Source organism: Pristiophorus japonicus, chromosome 18, assembly GCF_044704955.1.
Source record: "Pristiophorus japonicus isolate sPriJap1 chromosome 18, sPriJap1.hap1, whole genome shotgun sequence".
NCBI classification, from domain to species: domain Eukaryota; kingdom Metazoa; phylum Chordata; class Chondrichthyes; family Pristiophoridae; genus Pristiophorus; species Pristiophorus japonicus.
In genome coordinates, this window is record NC_091994.1 from 110,961,018 (window position 1) to 110,980,121 (window position 19,104).

At 46.5% G+C, this 19,104-nt stretch overlaps 1 protein-coding gene across 5 annotated transcripts in view; it reads right to left on the minus strand.

Annotated features, from left to right (window-relative positions):
- casz1 (castor zinc finger 1) overlaps positions 1-19,104 on the minus strand; it is a 520,923-nt gene that overhangs the window by 134,503 nt on the left and 367,316 nt on the right. For 4 of the 5 annotated variants that reach the window (XM_070860582.1, XM_070860578.1, XM_070860581.1 and 1 more), the window contains one exon: positions 3,907-4,456. In XM_070860582.1, the coding sequence (XP_070716683.1) occupies positions 3,907-4,411 (505 nt within the window). In that variant the 5' untranslated portion in view covers positions 4,412-4,456. Of the gene's footprint in view, positions 1-3,906; positions 4,457-19,104 lie in introns of those variants that run through there. The other variant, XM_070860583.1, reaches the window with a different exon arrangement.

Consider the following 19,104-nt stretch of genomic DNA (forward strand, 5'->3'; position numbering starts at 1 on the left):
TCGGCCATTCGGCCCCTCAAGCCTGCTCCGTCATTCAGTGAGATCATGGCTGATCTTCGACCTCAACTCCACTTTCCTGCACTATCCCCATATCCTTCGATTCCTCAATTCCCTGACCTGCAGTGCTTTGGTTTTTAACCGGAGGGGACCCAAATAGATCAGTTCTTGGGTCAAGGTGGTTGATAAGAAATCCAAAACAGAGGGCACCATGATATGGGCAAGGGCACCATCTATATCCTGAGATATGGATAGTGAGGCCACAAAGTTATCGAGGTCTACCAATGTTAGTATTCCTGGTCCAATGTTTTTAAACGTTAAGCCCTTCTTTTGTAAATTGTACAAAACAGAGATATTTATTTTATAGACACAAGATCCAGGTGTGGCAATTTGCACCAAGTATCATACTATTCAGCTCAACCGTCCCATGAGTTAAAATCTCCTGTATAAATAATGGTCACTATTGCCCATTGTTACTTAGCTTGGCTGGAACAATCCAAGAGGATTTATGAAGCATTGTCAACTGTACTGAGAAGCACAAAGTCCAAACTGTGGTCATTGTTACTCGTCCTCTACAACTATTTTAGTAAAACAAAAGATCAAGAGCCCCCCCCTTATTAAAGGGGCACTAAAACCGACAAATTAAACAAATGAACTTTTTACAATAATGGTTCAAATTAAAATTTGGGTGCCGGGGGTGATGGATGCACTCCAGTCCCTCCGGCACCCACCTCTCGCGGAAGGCCGCGAACGTACCGGTGGACACCATGCCCTCCATCTCCAGGGACAATCTGGCTCGAATGTAACCGCGGAAGAGAGGCAGGCAGTCGGGCTGAACGACCCCCTCGACCGCCCGCTGCCTGGACCGGTTAATGGCCATTCGATCCCCACAGTGTGTCTCACATATTTGGGCTGGCACAGCTCTAGGAGTCTCACACTGGTAAACTCTGGCACCTCTGTTTGCACCACTGGTATCTGCGGTATCGGGAAGCGCCTCGATTATCAGAGTCGAGTAACGGGTCTCGACGTCGTGTCGAGGGACGTAGAAGAGCCCTTCAATTTGTGAAAGGAAATATTCCAGCTTTGCTCTATCATTGAGGGGGGACACTGGAAATCCGGACACAAGCGCACATCATTTTCCGACCCTTTCAATGGATCACGTGCAGCCCGCCCCCAAAATTCCAATGTGCACCTCTGACAAGGCGGGTGCCCCACTGAGAGAGCAAAGGCGGAAAGTTAACTTTGTCAGAGTCGGCGTGTGTAAAAAGTTAGCTGGTGTGGGACATTGCGGTGAATACACTCACACCCCTAACAGAAGGAGAACATTTTTAAGGTGGGAGGCTAAAGAAGGGCGGGGGGTGGGGTGAAACAGAGAAGAAAATATTTTATTCTGCAGGCAGTGATGTGGAGACGGAGGAGGAAGGTTTACAAAAACCAACACCTAAATATTACTACTTATATCTGCGAGTGTGTGATGCATAGCATCTAAATGTGGTATTACATAAAATCGTGCGTGCCTGCATTGCAGAATGTGTTGAGTGAATAGTTTTCCAAAATAACTGAAGGCCTGCTCCTGGTACACTGGGTCCGGGTGCACAGGTCGAGGGAGCGGCAAGTATGTAAGCCTCATAAGGCTTGAATTCAGCAAGAATGATTTGTTCTGACAGAGTGTCAGATAATCTTACTTTAAAAATAGTGTAAAAATGTATTGACCTTATCATGTTTCGACCTGATGATGTCATCCCTGCCTTTAGTGCCCTGGGTTTGAGATAATTCCATATTTCTCTATCAGAAGCCAGTTCGAGACAAAGTGTCACTGGAGAGCTTTACATGAAGTACCCTAATCTTTGCACTTAAAGCCTGCAAATTCCTGCATGAAGAGGAGTCCCAGACCTTGGCTATATTTGAAGCAATTAAAAACACATTTTCCTATAACGTGATAACAAATGGGGGCAGCGTATCGCCACAACGCTACCTTTTTACATTCTGGAACTGAACTGACAAACAACATGAATTAGCACCGTGGGACTTGCGCCTTTCATCACCATTTAAATGCCGAATGGTAAAAGAATTTGTCCTTTCAAGGAAAGTCCATCCCCGAGCCCTGTGCACAATTTTCACATTATATATATATTTTTTTTGATGTGATTCTTAATTGTGGTGAGATGTGACAGTCGGAAGGAAATCCGATATGAGAGATGTGAAACAGCAGTGTTAATTAGAGTTTTGATAATTAAGTTTTCATGTCTGTGTCTTTGCAAGGAAGATGGAATTGAAATGCCTGGTGCCATCATCGCTGCCCTGAGTTTATTGTATTGATTAGTGATGTGTCTGGTAAGTGTTTTTGTGGCGGAGGAGCGGCGAGTGATCATGGCGGAGGTGCGGCAAATGGGGTACGGGCTCGGAAGAGCAGAGGGCCCAGAGGCAGCACAGGCCCAGCCCACACTGCGATATGTGTGCGCACTAGGTCCGTGCAGCAGAGCTGGACTCCAGTCGTCCTGGTTCAACCCTTGCTACTGGATAAAGACCTAGCTCTGTCGAGCCCCTGTGGTGGCTGATGTGCAACGGTCACCACACGTTAAAAAAATCCACGCACAGGCATCTTCCACCCTTCGAGTTAAAGACTGGAACATCGGGTGCTTCACTGAAACACCTGCGAACTCATTCGTTTGGTGTCAAAGCAAGTCATTGTCGTTCGAGGGACCGCCGATGATGATGAATGCAGAGCATACACTCCCTCTATGCACTGACATACCCCACTTACCGAATTCCCAGAGAATTCAGGCACTAGGCTGGCTTAGTGCCTGTGCAGTGGGGTACGACTGTGGGTTAATCACCACCGTCCCTGCACAGATGAGATACACAGAGCAGCAAAGCCCACCAGCTCTTAGTTAAGACTTTTGGATAAACCATTAGGCGTGAAGTTACTGAGAACATGCACAGACATGTACACTTATCACACCCCAGAGCACTGCGAGAGTGAGAAAAACCCCACCACATTTACTTTGCAAATGTAGACTTTGCATGTGGAACACGTTCTATTAAAAAGTACCAAATAATTCTGGGTGCAGTTTTTTTATCCCTTAAAAATGTTGAAATCCTTTTTAAAGAGGCACATGATCCATGTTATCGTGAACTTTTTCTTTTAGCCTCAACATTGAACCGGTTAACATTATATATCATATCGGAACTGAAGAGGTAATATTTATCACAATAACAGGAGATATATTTATTGTGGTGGGGGGGTTGGGGGTGGCGGAGAGTTGGTGTATACTTGGGATTTTTCTTACTATTTCTTTCAATTAACAAGTAAGACTGAGTGCCCCCTCAGAGAAAAGTCTTATCACCACAGAGGGTACAGAGGAGATTTACCAGGATGTTGCCTGGACTGGAGAATTTTAGCTGTGAGGAAAGATTGGATAGGCTGGTTTTGTTTTCTTTGCAACAGAAGAGGCTGAGGGGAGATCTTATTGAGGTGTATTAAATTGAGGGGCCGAGATAGAGTGGCTAGGAAGGACCTGTTTCCCTTAGCAGAGGGGGTCAACAACCAGGCGGCAGAGATTTAAAATAATTGATAGGAGGTTTAGAGGGGATTTGAGGAGAAATTTATTCACCCAGAGGGTGGTGGGAGTCTGGGACTCACTGCCTGAAAGGGTGGTAGAGGCAGAAACCCTCACCACATTTAAAAAGTGCTTGGATGTGCACCTGAAGTGCCGTAACCTACAGGGCTACGGACCCAGAGCTGGAAAGTGAGATAGGCTGGATCGCTCTTTGTCGGCCGGCGCGGACACGAGGGGCCGAAATGGCCTCCTTCCGTGCCATAAGTTTCTATGATTCCGTGACCAGTTAAGAACTTAAGAACGAGAAACAAAAATATATTTTTTGGCACAGGAAATAAGGGTGGCTCACCTGAAGAAGCAATGCTGGCTTGCCTCATACTGGCGTCACTGGAAGAGTTGTAGCCTTCTTCTTTCGGCCCCACTCCCTCGGAATCTCGGTCATCCATGTAACTGCCATCGAGGGATTCTTGTGCTCCATCATTGTCCTCCTCATCACTGCACCCTTTGGGCTGCACCATGTACACCCCTTCGGGGGGAGTGTATTCACCGTCGCCAAGTTTTATCACCCGCTCTTCACCACGGTCCCCGTGCTCGTCGGTGTATTCCCCATTCACCCATTTCTCGATCGCCTCCCGCCTCTTCTTGTCCTCCTCCAACTGCTGCACGTCCTGTGGTCCATCGGGGTAGTCAGGCTCCCCGTCCTGCTCGCCATGTGGCAGCCCGTCAGCGTTGTCGTTCTCTTGAGGTTTATGGTCTGGCTCAGCCTGCTCTGCCCCACAGTCGTACACAACCTGCCGACTCAGCTTGGCGCAGATAGCGTTCAATTTCAGGCCACCTTTCCGCTTGGCCGCCATCTTGGATTTTCCTGAGGTCCTTTTCAGTGCATAAATTTCATTCAACTTCAGCGTCGAGCGGTCATGGGGGAAAGATTGAAAAGCACAATAAATATCACAGTGCAATAGTCACAGTGCGAAACAAACTAACAGCTGTATACAGTACATTCACACCAAAGGGGTATAGAGAAACGGCAATGTGTAACACCAAAATTAATTATCATTGGAGCTTCATAATGATGTTGTGATTTTGATTAAGATTAAAGTGAATCACATGTAAGAAACCTGTCAGAGCAACACAGGAGAAAGTCACAACAACATGGAAACACATTGGAGAGATATGGAAGTACAGAATTGGACTTCTATATCTCATATATAAAGGGCATCGCTATGATAATGAAATGATTTATTGTAGAAAATTGAACAAATGAGGGTACAATATTAGCCAGTGCTCTAATAACTTAAATATTGTCTTCCATTCATCCATATTCTAGTCTAGCTTATATATAATCTTTTAAATTACTGTTATGACCCTGTGTATGCAGAGTTGGAAGATGGGAACAATTACTTTGGTGCATTTGTGGTTATGTATTTTTCTGGCCAGTTTTTAAAATTCATTCATGGGATGTGGGCGATGTTGGCAAGGCCGGCATTTATTGCCCATCCCTAATTGCCCCTTGAGAAGGTGGTGGTGAGCTGCCTTCTTGAACCGCTGCAGTCCGTGTGGTGAAGGTGCTCCCACAATGCTGTTAGGGAGGGTGTTCCAGGATTTTGGTCCAGCAACGATGAAGGAACGGCCGATATATTTCCAAGTCAGGATGGTGTGTGACTTGGAGGGTGTAATGCATTTGCTTCATGGGTTCTTTGCTTAAGAATTCATAGCAACACATTGCTAAAAAGAACTAATTCGTTTATCAACAATGGTTTAACAATCACACTACACATTACCAGTTCATCCACTAGGCTCACAACTGCATACCTCATTGTTGGATTGGCCTAGACTCAACTGGCTGGGGTTTTATTGAGTCTTGTGAAGATCATGTGACTGGCTAAGCCACTCATAATGCAACAGCTCTGCAACTATTTTGGTAGAACTTTTAATCCAGTGCCCCTTTTTTATGGGCACCAAAATCCACAAATTATCAAATAAACATTAAAGGGAACTTTGTCAAATCAAATTAAAATTTTGTTCCCTGTTGAAATGATGTACTCCAGTCCCTCCGGCACCCAGCTCTCGCGGAAGGCAGCGAGCATACCGGTGGACACCGTGTGCTCTATCTCCAGGGACACCCCTGGCTCGAACTTAAAGAGGCAGGCAGTCAGGCTGAACGATCCCCTCGAGACCGCCTGCTGCCTGGATCGGTTAATGGTCACTTTGGCCAGGCCCAGGAGCAGTCCTACGAGGAGGCCCTCTAACCTGCCTGCTCCCCTCTGTACCGGGTGCCCAAAGATCAGGAGCGTGGGACGGTAGTGCAACCAGAAATCGAGGAGCAGCCCCTTCAAATAATGCAACAGCTCCACAAACCTATGAGCATACGGACAGGGTACGTTACAGAGTGGAACTTGGAGGTGCTGTTCCCAGCTGATCCAGGCAGTAAAGACACTGTGGCACCAACTGCTTCATGGAGACAATCACATTCAGCCCATCTGACCAGCAGCAATACATTGAATACAGGGTATTGCTCTGGTTTTGTGCAATGGCATTATTGTGTACGTGAAGATGTTCCTGCTGTGTCAGCACGGGCCAGCCCACACTGCGATATGTGTGCATGCTCGGTCTGTGCAGCAGAGCTGGTCTCCAGTTAGTCTTGGGTAATCCGTACCACTGGACCAAGACCTAGCTCTGTGAAGCCCGTGTGGTGGCTGGTGTGCAACGGCCACCCCACGTTAAAAAAATCCACTCACAGGCATCTTCCACCCTTCAACATGTAGTTTGGGATCTGGAATATTAGGTCCTTCATTGAAACACCTGCGAACTCATCCCTTTTTGGCATGAAAGCAAGTCATCCTCGCTTCGAGGGACCGATTATGATGATGATGATGCTATGTCTACCTGTACGATACTCTTCCACCATGGGTTAGTCAGTAATGTAGAAACAAATCAAACTGTATTGTGTATGGCACTAATGGTGAATATTCACAATACCTGTGACACCATGGTGCATTGGCAATTGTTTTAGATTTAGTTATCTTACTTATCCCCAAAGTGACCTATATCTAGATTCCTAAAAACCTTTAAGCCAATTTCTAGGTGATATGTGAGATTGGTGCAAGTTGAGTAGCCTTTGAGATTTTATCCTTTCCCATCTCCTAGCTCTGGAGAAGTGTTTTGCCTCCATTTAATGTCTTACCCGCAATTCAACACTCCACAATTTAAGCAGGGAGTTCCAGAGCTTGGGGCCCAGGCATCAGAAGGCACGGCCACCAATGGTTGAGCGATTAGAATCAGTGATGCTCAGGAGGGCAAAGTTAGAGGAGCGCAGATATCTCGGGGGGTTGTGGAGTTGGAGGAGATTACAGAGATAGGGAGGGGCGAGGCCATGGAGGGATTTGTGAACAAGGATGAGAATTTTGAAATCGAGGTGTTGCTTAACCGAGAGCCAATGTAGGTCAGCGAGCACAGGGGGTGATGGGTGAGCAGGACTTGGTGTGAGTTAGGACACGGGCAGCCGTGTTTTGGATCCCCTCTAGCTTACGCAGGGTAGAATGTGGGAGGCCAGCCAGGAGTGCGTTGGAATAGTCAAGTCTAGCGGACACAACACTGTTCTGTACAGGGGGCCACTTTCCAGTCGTGTGCCCTGCACCTTTTGTGTTTTGTCCCAAACCCCGCAACGTGAATCGGCAAAAATAAACTGAAACTGATAATCTTTTGCTAAAATAATCCAGCCATAATTAGCAGCTGTGAACTCTGAGCTACACAGCACACGCGAGCAGCCACTCACGGAGAAAAGCAGCCATAAGCAGTTAATCAAGCATTTAAAACATTTCAGTAAGGTTAGGCAATAGGCAGAGATAACAAGTTTTTTTTAATTGTAAAATGAAATCAAAGCAGCTGTTGGGAAATACAATTGCACGGCAACAGTAGCTGCAAAAACCATTAACCATTTATAATCCAATTTAAAGAGTAGCTCTTTATAACCACTCCCACAATATCCACGCACATTTGATTTTTTTGTAGGGAATGGCCCCAAAGTTGAGCCAGGTGTGAAGGTGCTGTATTTTGCCATGGAGGGCGAGGGGCATGTTAGATGGTGATGTTTCTCAAGGCCTCCCGAGAAGGAGGGGCCCAGGAGCTAGTTGTCTGCTCATCCTCTTGACCAAGAAACCAAATCCAACAAGTGGCTGAAAATAAATTTATGGTGAAAACATTTTTTTTATATATATAGTATTGCAACAGTTGACCATCAACACAAGACAGTCTTTAGGGGGGAAAAATACAAGGAAATCTGCCGTCTTTACCCAGTCTGGCCTATATGTGACTCCAGACCCACAGCAATGTGGTTGGTTCTTAACTGTCCCCTGAAATGACCCAGCGAGACACTTAATCAAGGTGGCGGCTAACCATCACCTTCTCGAGGGCAAACAGGGATGGGCAATAAATGCCAGCCTTGCCAGCGATGCCCACATCTCGAGAATGAATTAAAAAAATACTTTGGTGTGTTGGGTGAGCAAGTTATCCCTTCACCCCGTGAGTTTGACTGGTGTGGGAAATGGTAATGCCAGACTGGTGCAGTAGGGGGTACTCTGCTGGCTTTCAGGCACGTTGCTCGGCAGAGTAGAGAGAACCTTACTCTGCATCTCATCCATAAGAACATAAGAATTAGGAGCAGGAGTAGGCCATTTGGCCCCTCGAGCCTGCTCCGCCATTCAATGAGATCATGGCTGATCTTCTACCTCAACTCCACTTTCCCGCCCAATCTCCATATCCCTCGATTCTCCTAGAGTCCAAAAATCTATCGATTTCAGCCTTGAATATATTCAGACACTCCACATCTACAGCCCTCTGGGGCAGAGAATTCCAAAGATTCACTATCCTCTGAGTGAAGAAATTCCTCCTCATCTTAGTCTTAAATGGCCGACCCCTTATCCTGAGACTATGGTTCTAGATTCTCCAGCCAGGGGGGAAACAACCTCTCAGCATCTACCCTGTCAATCCCCTTTAGAATCTTATACGTTTCAATGAGATCACCTCTCATTCTTCTAAACCCCAGCGATACTATATCTGACCTGGCCATGCTTGATGCTGACACTGGGTGTCTGGAATGAAATTGCATTCCATTTCGCAGAACTATTATCCTTCACTTCAAAATAAAAGGTTTTGTGCTGAACATGATGTATAAAGGATATGAAAGATTTCAGTCTGCAGTAACACGGCTATTAAAGCTCTGCCTGAGATGGAAGGTCATCCAAATAAAATCAAAATCATCGACAGTCCCTCGGAATCCAGGAAGACTTGCTTCCACTCTAAAAGTGAGTTCTCAGATGATTGAACAGTCCAATACGGGAATTACAGTCTCTGTCACAGGTGGGGCAGACAGTGGTTGGAGGAAAGGGTGGGTGGGACTGGTTTACCGCACGCTCCTTCCGCTGCCTGCGCTTGTTTTCTGCATGCTCTCGGCGACGAGACTCGAGGTGCTCAACGCCCTCCTGGATGCTCTTCCTCCATTTTGGGCGGTCTTTGGCCACGGACTCCCAGGTGTCGGTGGGGATGTTGCATTTTATCAAGGAGACTTGAAGGTGTCCTTGAAACGTTTCCTCTGCCCACCTGGGGCTCGCTTGCCGTGTCGGAGTTCCGAGTAGAGCGCTTGCTTTGGGAGTCTCATGTCGGTTATGTGGACGATGTGGCCCGCCCAACGGAGCTGGTCGAATGTGGTCAGTGCTTCAATGCTGGGGATGTTGGCCTGAGCGAGAACACTGACGTTGGTGCGTCTGTCCTCCCAGTGGATTTGCAGTATCTTGCGGAGGCAGCGCTGGTGGTACTTCTCCACCGCTTTGAGATGTCTGCTGTATATAGTCCATGTCTCTGAGTCATACAGGAGGGCGGGTATCACTAATGCCCTGTAGACCATGTGGAAGGTCATACACAAAGGTGCAGTAACTATGATATCATATAATATGTGCCTTTTAGCATTCTGTTTATAAAAAGAGAGAATATGTTTGGGGATTTACAGTGGGTTGACATTCCAATTACATTAGCGATCATGAAGTATCTTAATGGGAACTTAATGGAAATGTTTCCCCACTTGTTGTATAAAGAGCGTGTTTTATATGGTTTCGCTATTACTGAGAGAGCTGTAACAATATATCTTATTACAGAGGTTGGTGGAAGATCAGAGTCTCCTGGTGAGGGGTTACTTTGTATTTATTTGCATTTTGATCTTGAAATATTTCTGACTTTGCTCCCAAATCGTGCACCGCCGACAAACAATTGATTCAGTAAAGTTGTAAATTTTTTTTGGCGATCACATTGAGGCTGGAGGGTCACAGCCTACAGGACAGTCATTTGGAAAAATCATCCGGAAAAAAAAAATCTGTGAGGAAGTGGAAGACATAAATTTTAAAGTATTTTCGCAGAGGCCTTAGAAGGAAGATTGAGGTCATCTGGGCGTAACAGAAAAGGTCATTTCTGTTTACAACGCACAGTATTTCAACTTCTAAGCACTGATTTCCCTTTTTGGAAATGGTTTCAAGAAGCCTTTCTTTGAATTGCAGTCTGGTTCCTGACTATTTATATACATTCATAAACACTCATTTAATAGGCATTCTGCAGCAAATTGAAAAAAAACCCCAGAATATATAGAGGATAATACTTGGTTGCTAAGGTAATCTGACTTTTATTTCAGGAGCAAGGAGGACCATATATCCAGGTCTCTCTCCTTCTCGCGCTGACAGGCCTATTATGGTGACCAACTGTGTATTATTCATGTTATCTAATAAAGGTAATGAAAACTGAAGGCAAAAAAAGGGGTAAAAGTAAAAAAAAAGAATTGCACACAAGACCAGTCTGCTTTCAGCAACGATTTTGAAGGGCACTGAAAATATCAGTCTAATAATTCAGATATCCTCTTCACTCACGGTACCCAAAATTATATATATATATAAGTCATGGTTTGGATCATGTCAGCTGTGGCTCAGTGGGTATGTTGTGGGTTCACATCCCACTCCAGAGACTTGAGCACAAAAAAAATCTAGACTGACGCTCCAGCGCAGTGCTGAAGGAGTGCCACACTGTCAGAGGTGCCGTCTTTCAGATGAGACGTTAAACCGAGTCTGCACTCTCAAGTGGACGTAAAAGATCCCATGGCACTATTTCGAAGAAGAGCAGGGGAGTTATCCCCGGTGTCCTGGCCAATATTTATCCCTCAATCGACATAACAAAAAAAAACAGATTACCTGGTCATTATCACATTGCTGTTTGTGGGAGCTTGCTGTGCGCAAATTGGCTGCCGTGTTTCCCACAATCCAACAGTGACTACACTTCAAAAGTACTTCATTGGCTGTAAAGCGCTTTGAGACATCCGGTGATCGTGAAAGGCGCTATATAAATGCAAGTCTTTCTTTCTTCATGGTGAGTCGGAGCATTATGGTACTTCATAATACAGGTGTTATCAGCAAAGTTTGGCAGGGGAACTGTTACAGGACATAAGTGTGATATGTATGTGCTATACGCAAGAACTATATTATTGATACACACACACACACACACAAATACACATAAAACATATACTAGTAGATCTCCTGTGGCATTGCTCATGAGATCATCAGGGGTCAAAAGCTGGGTGGTGAAGTTTAGTTATGTGGGGATCGGGCGGGAAAGTGGAGTTGGGGTCAGAGATCAGCCATGATCTTATTGAATGGCGGAGCGGTCTCGAGGGGCCGAATGGCTGACTCCTGCTCCTATTGGTTACGTTGTTATGTTCCTGTAAGATGGAGCTGTGCTTAACCTTGTTTACTCCTTTCAGCCTACTGTGGGCAAAAATTTGGCAGATGGAGTATAATGTGGGAAAGTGTGAGGTTATCCACTTTGGCAGAAATAATAGGAAAGCAAATTATAATTTAAATGGAGAAAAATTGCAAACTGCTGCAGTACAGCGGGACCTGGGGGTCCTTGTGCATGAAACATAAAAAGTTAGTATGCAGGTGCAGCAAGTAATCAGGAAGGCAAATGGAATGTTGGCCTTTATTGCAAGGGGGATAGAGTATAAAAGCAGAGAAGTCCTGCTACAACTGTACAGGGTATTGATGAGACCATACCTATACTACTGCATACAGTTTTGGTCTCCTTATTTAAAGAAGGATATACATGCATTGGAGGCTGTTCAGAGAAGGTTCACTAGGTTGATTCCGGAGATGAGGGGGTTGACTTATGATGATAGGACAGGGCCTATACACATTGGAGTTCAGAAGAATGAGAGGTGCTCTTATTGAAACATAAGATAATGAAAGGGTTCGACAAGGTGGATGAAGAGAGATATTTCCACTCATAGGGAAACTAAAACTTGGGGACATAGTCTTAGAATAAGGGGCCGCCTATTTAAAACTAAGATGAGGAACAATTTCTTCGCTCAGAGGGTTGTAAATCTATGGAATTCTCTGCTCCAGAGAACTGTGGAGGCTGGGTCATTGAATATTTTTAAGGTGGAGATAGACAGATTTTTGAGCGATAAGGGAGTAAAGGGTTATGGGGAGCGGGCAGGGAAGTGGAGCTGAGTCCATGATCAGATCAGCCATGATCTTATTGAATGGCGGAGCAGGCTCGAGGGGCCAAACAGCCGACTCCTGTTCCTATTTCTTATGTTCTTACTCATCAGCAACTCTGTGTAGGAACACCCCGAGTTGAAATTGGCACTAATTGTTGAGGGACACGTCAGTCGATTGGCAGCTTGCACTGGATCCTGACCTTGGGGAGCAGGAAGATTGTTCAGGTCAGAAAGAAAACCTCAGATGGACCTCTATGGCTTTCCCTTTTGTACACTTTCGTCACTTTGAAGTGTGAATTGTGAAGGGTTATGGATACGCAAGGCACACATTTGCCTGTTTCTGCATGCGTCTCCCTGGAGCTATTTCAGTAATGGGGAAGGCCCATAACTTACAAGCCCCACAGGGGAGGCTACAATAATCTCACTACCCAGAGGAGAGAGAACTCACACTGAAAAAATATATAAATCTTGGCTGAGTATAAATTATTGCTTGACAGTTAGTTGGCAGGCATGCAAGTGTCTTCTGGAATGTACTAGAAGACCACCTCAGATTCCAAGGAACATAAGAACATAAGAAATAGGAGCAGGAGTCGGCCATTGGCCCCTCGAGCCTGCTCCGCCATTCAATAAGGTCATAGCTGATCTGATCATGGGCTCAGTTCCACTTCCCTGCCCGTTCCCCATAACCCTTGACTCCCTTATCGCTCAAAACCTTCGCCGTCAACAGACTAAGCGGGTTCTTTCAGTGACGTTGATGAGTTCCAGCTGTTCTTTCAAATTCAGCAAGCTTGTGGGGATTTGGAAAAATAATCTGTTCATTAGGGGCCCATGCTTATTGATATCTCGGGGCCGATAATGCGATCTTGGTCATCGTGCTGGTCACACCTGCGCCAAGATGGATTCGCACGATAATGCAAGGTAGGCCCCTTTCAAAACAAATGTTGGCACGCCTGGTGCATAGTACACAAGGCAATTGGAGCACCAGGGTGCTGGGGACTGGAATTTCAGACTTCGGGGCTGCCGACTGTCCTTGGAGCATCGCAATTCTTTTACCGTTTGGACACAAATTCCTCATTGAAAGATAGGCCAATGTGGGTCTCGATAAAGTGAGGGGGGGAGGGGGAAAGTTAAGTGCGGTCGTCTGTAATAAGGAGGGGCACCCAGAATTGAGGATTTCAACATTTTCAACACCCGTTCCAAATAGGCCGTAATGAGCCTCGGCATGTCAGCTGTGGCTCAGTGGGCAACGCCCTCGCCTCTGAGTCAGAAGGTTGTGGGTTCAAGTCCCACTCCAGGGACTTGAGCACAAAAAAATCTGACCCCCTCCAGTACAGTGTTGAGGGAGTGCTGCACTGTCGGAGGGGCCGTATTTCAGATGAGACGTTAAACCAAGGCCCCGTCTGCCCTCTCAGGTGGACGTAAAAGATCCCATGGCACTATTTAGAAGAAGAGCAGGGGAGTTATCCCCGGTGTCCTGCCCAATATTTATCCCGCAATCAACATCACAAAAACAGATGATCTGGTCATTATCACATTGCTGTTTGTGGGAGCTTGCTGTGCGCAAATTAGTTGCCGCGTTTCCCACAATACAACAGTTATTACACTCTGAAAGTACTTCATTGGCTGTAAAGTGCTTTGAGACGTCCGGTGGTCGTGAAAGGTGCTACATAAATGCAAGCCTTTCTTTTGTGGCTCTTGAACACTCTGCTCAACTGGCCATAGCATTTCAGAACTCTGCTCACCTGCCCATGGGTTTTGTGGATCTACACACCCCGTTAGTAATTCCACATTAGTTGCATTGTAAGAAACAAGACAAGTGACAAGCAGGAAGCTATGTATAGTCTGCAACGTTACAAAGCTTCAAGGTGGGTTGCTATGGTGTATCACCAACAGTCATTGGCAGGCTGAAAGAGAAGATTGAGTTGATGTTTTCAAGTCAGAGTGCAGCAGCTGTAGTCAGGGTCTGCTTTGGGCTCAGCGTTAAGATTTGAGGTCACAGTATCTGCAGTGCTAGCTCAGTCTCCCTGCAAAGCGGTAATAATTCCAGCTTGTGTATTTCGCTGGAGAGATCTCCGACTGGAGACTGGTTCTGAACTGCATTCACGTGACTCTGTATCAGTGCTGCTCACCCTGATTAAGATGTTTACATTAATTCCCAAAACGCACATTTTATTTTGCGCACCAATAGCTCCGATCATCCAATTAAAAACCTCTTGCCTTGGCGACTGGTTGCTTTTAGCCAATCTAATTGGCTGCTTGGATGCATATTATATATAATTTTTACACTCCCACATTCGAAACAGACACCTAGAAGTCAAGGCAACCCAATCCCAGGACAGGGCAGCTGACAAGACTCGACTTCCTGCTCGCCTCGATGGGAAGTGGGGCTCATTAAAACTCTACACGTGCGTCGTGCACTCGAGAGACCTCAGCACGATTCAACAGGAGAATTATTCGCAGGACCCACAAGCTGCTGCTCACTCACTTCTCTTCAAATAAATGGGAGGCTGAGCCGTGTGAGTGACAGCACTCCGAGCCTGCTAACGTCATGGCATTAAACATAAGAACATAAGAAATAGGAGCAGGAGTTGGCCACACGGCCCCTCGCGCCTGCTCCGCCATTCAGTAAAATCATAGCTGATCTGATCTTGCCCTCAACTCCACTTCCCTGCCCGCTCCCCATCACCCTCGACTCCCTTATCGTTCAGAATTCTGTCTACCTCCACCTTAAATATATTCAATGACCCAGCCTCCATTCATGGCCCAGGAATCAGTCTGGTGAACCTTCGTTACACTCCCTCAATGGCAAGTATATCCTTCCTTAGGTAAGGAGACCAAAACTGTACACAGTCGTGGCATTGAACATAAGAATTAGGTGCAGGAGTCGGCCATTCGGCCCCTTGAGCCTGCTCCGTCATTCAATAAGATCATGACTGATCTTCTATCTCAACTCCACTTCCCTGCACTATCCCCATATCCCTTGATTCCCTTAATATCCAAAAATCTATCAATCTCCGTCGTAAATATACTCAATAATTGAGCCTCCACAGCCCTCTGCGGCAGAGAATTCCAAAGATTCACAACCCTCTGAGTGAAGAAATTTCAGTCCTAAATGGCCGACCCCTTATTCGGAGACTGTGATCCCTGGTTCTAGACTCCCCTGGCCCTGCCCTGGACAACGTGGACCATTCCCCAGATCTCGGGAACCTCTTATCAACAAAGGCAGACATTGATGCGGAGATTCAACAGCGCCTCCAGTGCGCCAGTGCAGCCTTCGGCCATCTGAGGAAAAGAATGTTTGAAGACCAGGCCCTCAAATCTACCACCAAGCTCAAGGTCTACAGGGCTGTAGTAATACCCGCCCTCCTGTATGGATCTGAGGCATGGACGATGTATCGAAGGCACCTCAAGTCGCTGGAGATATATCACCAACGATGTCTCCGCAAGATCCTGAAAATCCCCTCGGCGGACAGGCGCACCAACATCAGTGTCCTCGACCAGGCTAACATCCCCAGGATTGAAGCACTGACCACATTTGATCGCTGGGAAGGCCACATAGTTCGCATGCCAGATACGAGACTCCCTAAGCAAATGCTTTATGCGGAGCTCCTTCATGGTAAATGAGCCAAAGGAGGACAACGGAAACGTTTTAAGGACACCCTCAATGCCTCCCTGGTAAAGTGCGACATCACCACTGACACCTGGGAGACCCTGGCCGAAGACCGCCCAAGGTGGAGAAAGTGCATCCGAGTCCCAGCGCAAAGAGCATGAAGAGGCCAAGTGCAGACAGCTGAAGGAGCGCGCGGTAAACCAGCCCCACTGACCCCTTCCCTCGACGAATGTCTGTCCCACCTGTAATTGGGTCTGTGACTCTCGTATCAGACTGTTCAGCCATCAAAGAACTCACTGTGGGAGTGGAAGCAAGTCTTCCTTGATTCCGAGGAACTGCCTATGATGATGATCTAGACTCCCTAGCCAGGGGAAACATCCTCCCTGCATCTACCCTGTCGAGCCCTGTAAGAATTTTGTATGTTTCAATGAGATCATCTCTCCTTCTAAACTCTAGAGAATATAGGCCTAGTCTACTCAATCTCTCCGCAAATGACAATCCCCCCATCCCAGGAATCAGCCTGGTGAACCTTCGCTGCACTCCCTCTTAGGTAAGGAGACCAAAACTATATACAATATTCCAGGTGTGGTCTCACCAGGGCCCTATATAATTGCAGTACGATGTCTTTACAATTATACTCAAATCCTCTTGTAATAAAGGACAACATACCATTTGCTTTCTTAATTGCTTGCTGTACCTGCACGTTAACTTTCAGTGATTGGTGTACAAGAACACCTAGGTCCCTATGAACACCAACATTTCCCAATCCCATTGGGAACATGATGTCACCCAACTCTGAGACAGCCTAGCCAGAGTTTCTGCAAGACAGACAAATATGTTGGTTTGCTGATATCCCTTTCTCATTTCCTCCTCCCACCCCCACTCCACCCCGCTGCTCGTGTCTGAGAGAGCCCACTAAAAATCTTGGTGCAGTGCTCCCAATGACAGCTAATGGACATAGAATCACAGTATAGAACAACACAGGAGGCCACTCGGCCCATCGAGTCTGCATCGCCAATAATGGCTTGGCCATTTAGGACTGAGATGAGGAAATATTTCTTCACTCAGAGGGTGGTGAATCTTTGGAATTCTCTGCCCCAGAGGCTGGGGAGGCTCAGTCTTTGAGTATATTCAAGACCGAGTTCGATAGATTTTTGGATATTAAGGGAATCAAGGGATATGGAGATAGTGCAGGAAAGTGGAGTTGAGGTAGAAGATCAGCCATGATCTCATTGAATGGCGGCGCAGGCTCGAGGGGCCGAATGGCCGACTCCTGCTCCTAATTCTTATGTTCTTTCGAAGAGCAGTCCAGTTAGTCCCACTCCCCAGCTCTTTCCTCGTATCCCTGCCAGTTTTTCTTCTTCAAATACTTCAGCTTGTTGCTTTTACCTACTTCAGTCAAAATTATCCATTTGTATTTATTTCTTGTTGGGAGTCGCTTTGACACTTTTAACATCAGAATAAATTCATACGCAAAAGTGACTGACCAACAGACACGATCTCCACAAGTGGACATGGAGAATGTCGTAGCTGGAGTTTAGATGCGAGGTTTTCTCGCTCTCCTCTTGGGTCTCTCCTCCTGGTCATTCTGCATTGCCTGTCCAAGATGGTGGACAGATAATCTGCTGGATGCCTCCACCAGGGTCACTCTCCTACCAATGCCCTCCCTGTTTTCCCCGACTTCAGTCAAATTATTCATGTGTATTTATTTCTTGTCGTGGGTTGCTTTGTAGTTCTGACACTTCGAACATCAGAATGACGTTATACACAACAGAAATATGGAGCAGGCTCAGGGACTTTTTCAGTTTCTGAGAACTGTTTTTGGGTCTTAACTGTCTGCACTTGTCACAATCCAGTGAATTGTACAGTTGTGAAAGGGTTAAAAATCCCCCCAAAATACCTCTCCCTCCCCCCCCCCCCCCCCCGCCCGACAAAAATAACCTCATTCAGCTGCTACTTGCACTGGGACAGTGACGGACTTGGTATCCAGATCAAATCACTTGGTCTCAAATTCAATGCAACCTCAACCACTGCTGCCAGCACTCGCGCCTCTGGGTCAGAAGGTTGTCGGTTCAAGTCCCACTTCAGACACTTGAGCAGAAACATCTAGGCTAACACTCCAGTGCGGTGCTGAGGGAGTGCTGCACTGTCGGAGGTGTCGTCTTTCGGATGAGACTTTAAATTGTGGCCCCGTCTGTCCTCTCAGGTGGACTTAAAAGATCTCATAGCGCTATTTCGAAGAAGAACGTGGGAGTCCTGGCCAATAATTAATCCCTCAACCAATATCGCTAAAACAGATTATCTTCGCCACTATCACACTGCTTTGCTGTGCACCAATTGGCTGCCACGTTTCATGAAAGGTGCACGAGGTTGATTCCTGAGATGAGGGGGTTGCCTTATGAAGAAAGGTTGAGCAGGTTGGGCCTGTACTCATTGGAGTTTAGAAGAATGAGAGGTTATCTTATTGAAACATATGAGGGGGCTCGAAAGGGTAAATGCAGAGAGGATGTCTCCCCTCGTGGGAGAATCTAGAGCTCGGGGGCATAGTCTCAGAATAAGGGGCCACCCATTTAAAACGGAGATGAGGAGGAATTTCTTCTCTCAGAGGGTTGTAAATCTGTGGAATTCTCTGCCTCAGAGAGCTGTGGAGGCTGGGTCATTGAATATATTCAAGGCGGAGATAGACAGATTTTTGAATGATAAGGGAGTCAAGGGTTATGGGGAGCGGGCGGGGAAGTGGAGCTAAGTCCATGATCGGATCAGCCATGATCTTATTGAATGGCAGAGCAGGCTCGAGGGGCCGAATGGCCTACTCCTGCTCCTGTTTCTTATGTCCCTATATTACAGCAGTGACTGCAGTTCAAAAAAAGTGCTGCCTTGACTGTAAAGTGCTTTGGGTCGCCCTGAGGCTGTGAAAGGCACTATATAAATGCAGGTCCTTTCTTTACGTGACTACAGTTGGCAGTCGCGATTCACCAGTTCCCGGTTGATCCCTTGGATAGAACACTGTGCATTGGACAGCTTTCTATAAATGTGGAAGGGGGCGGGGAGAGGGGTGGCGGTGGGGAGGGGTGTGAGTGGGGGGCGATTGCGACCTGCTGCTGTGCTCCCTCATTCGTGGAGGAGAAAAGCCCACCATCGCGGTCCCTCGCCCTCCTGCCGGTACCTCAGGAGTCTGGCAGTGGATAAGCCGCACCTGCCCCCTCACAGGGAGAATTATAGATGCATTTTATTTTAATTTTCGACTGCAAGCTCGTGTGTAGAAGGCTGATTAAAAACGTTACAAACTATGGTTTAATAAGCAGAAGAGAGCAAAAAAAAAATGAATCTCTTTTGTGTGCGTGTGTGAGCTGAGGCAGGGCCGGATGTGTTTTATTATTAGATTAAATGCACTTTTAATTGCT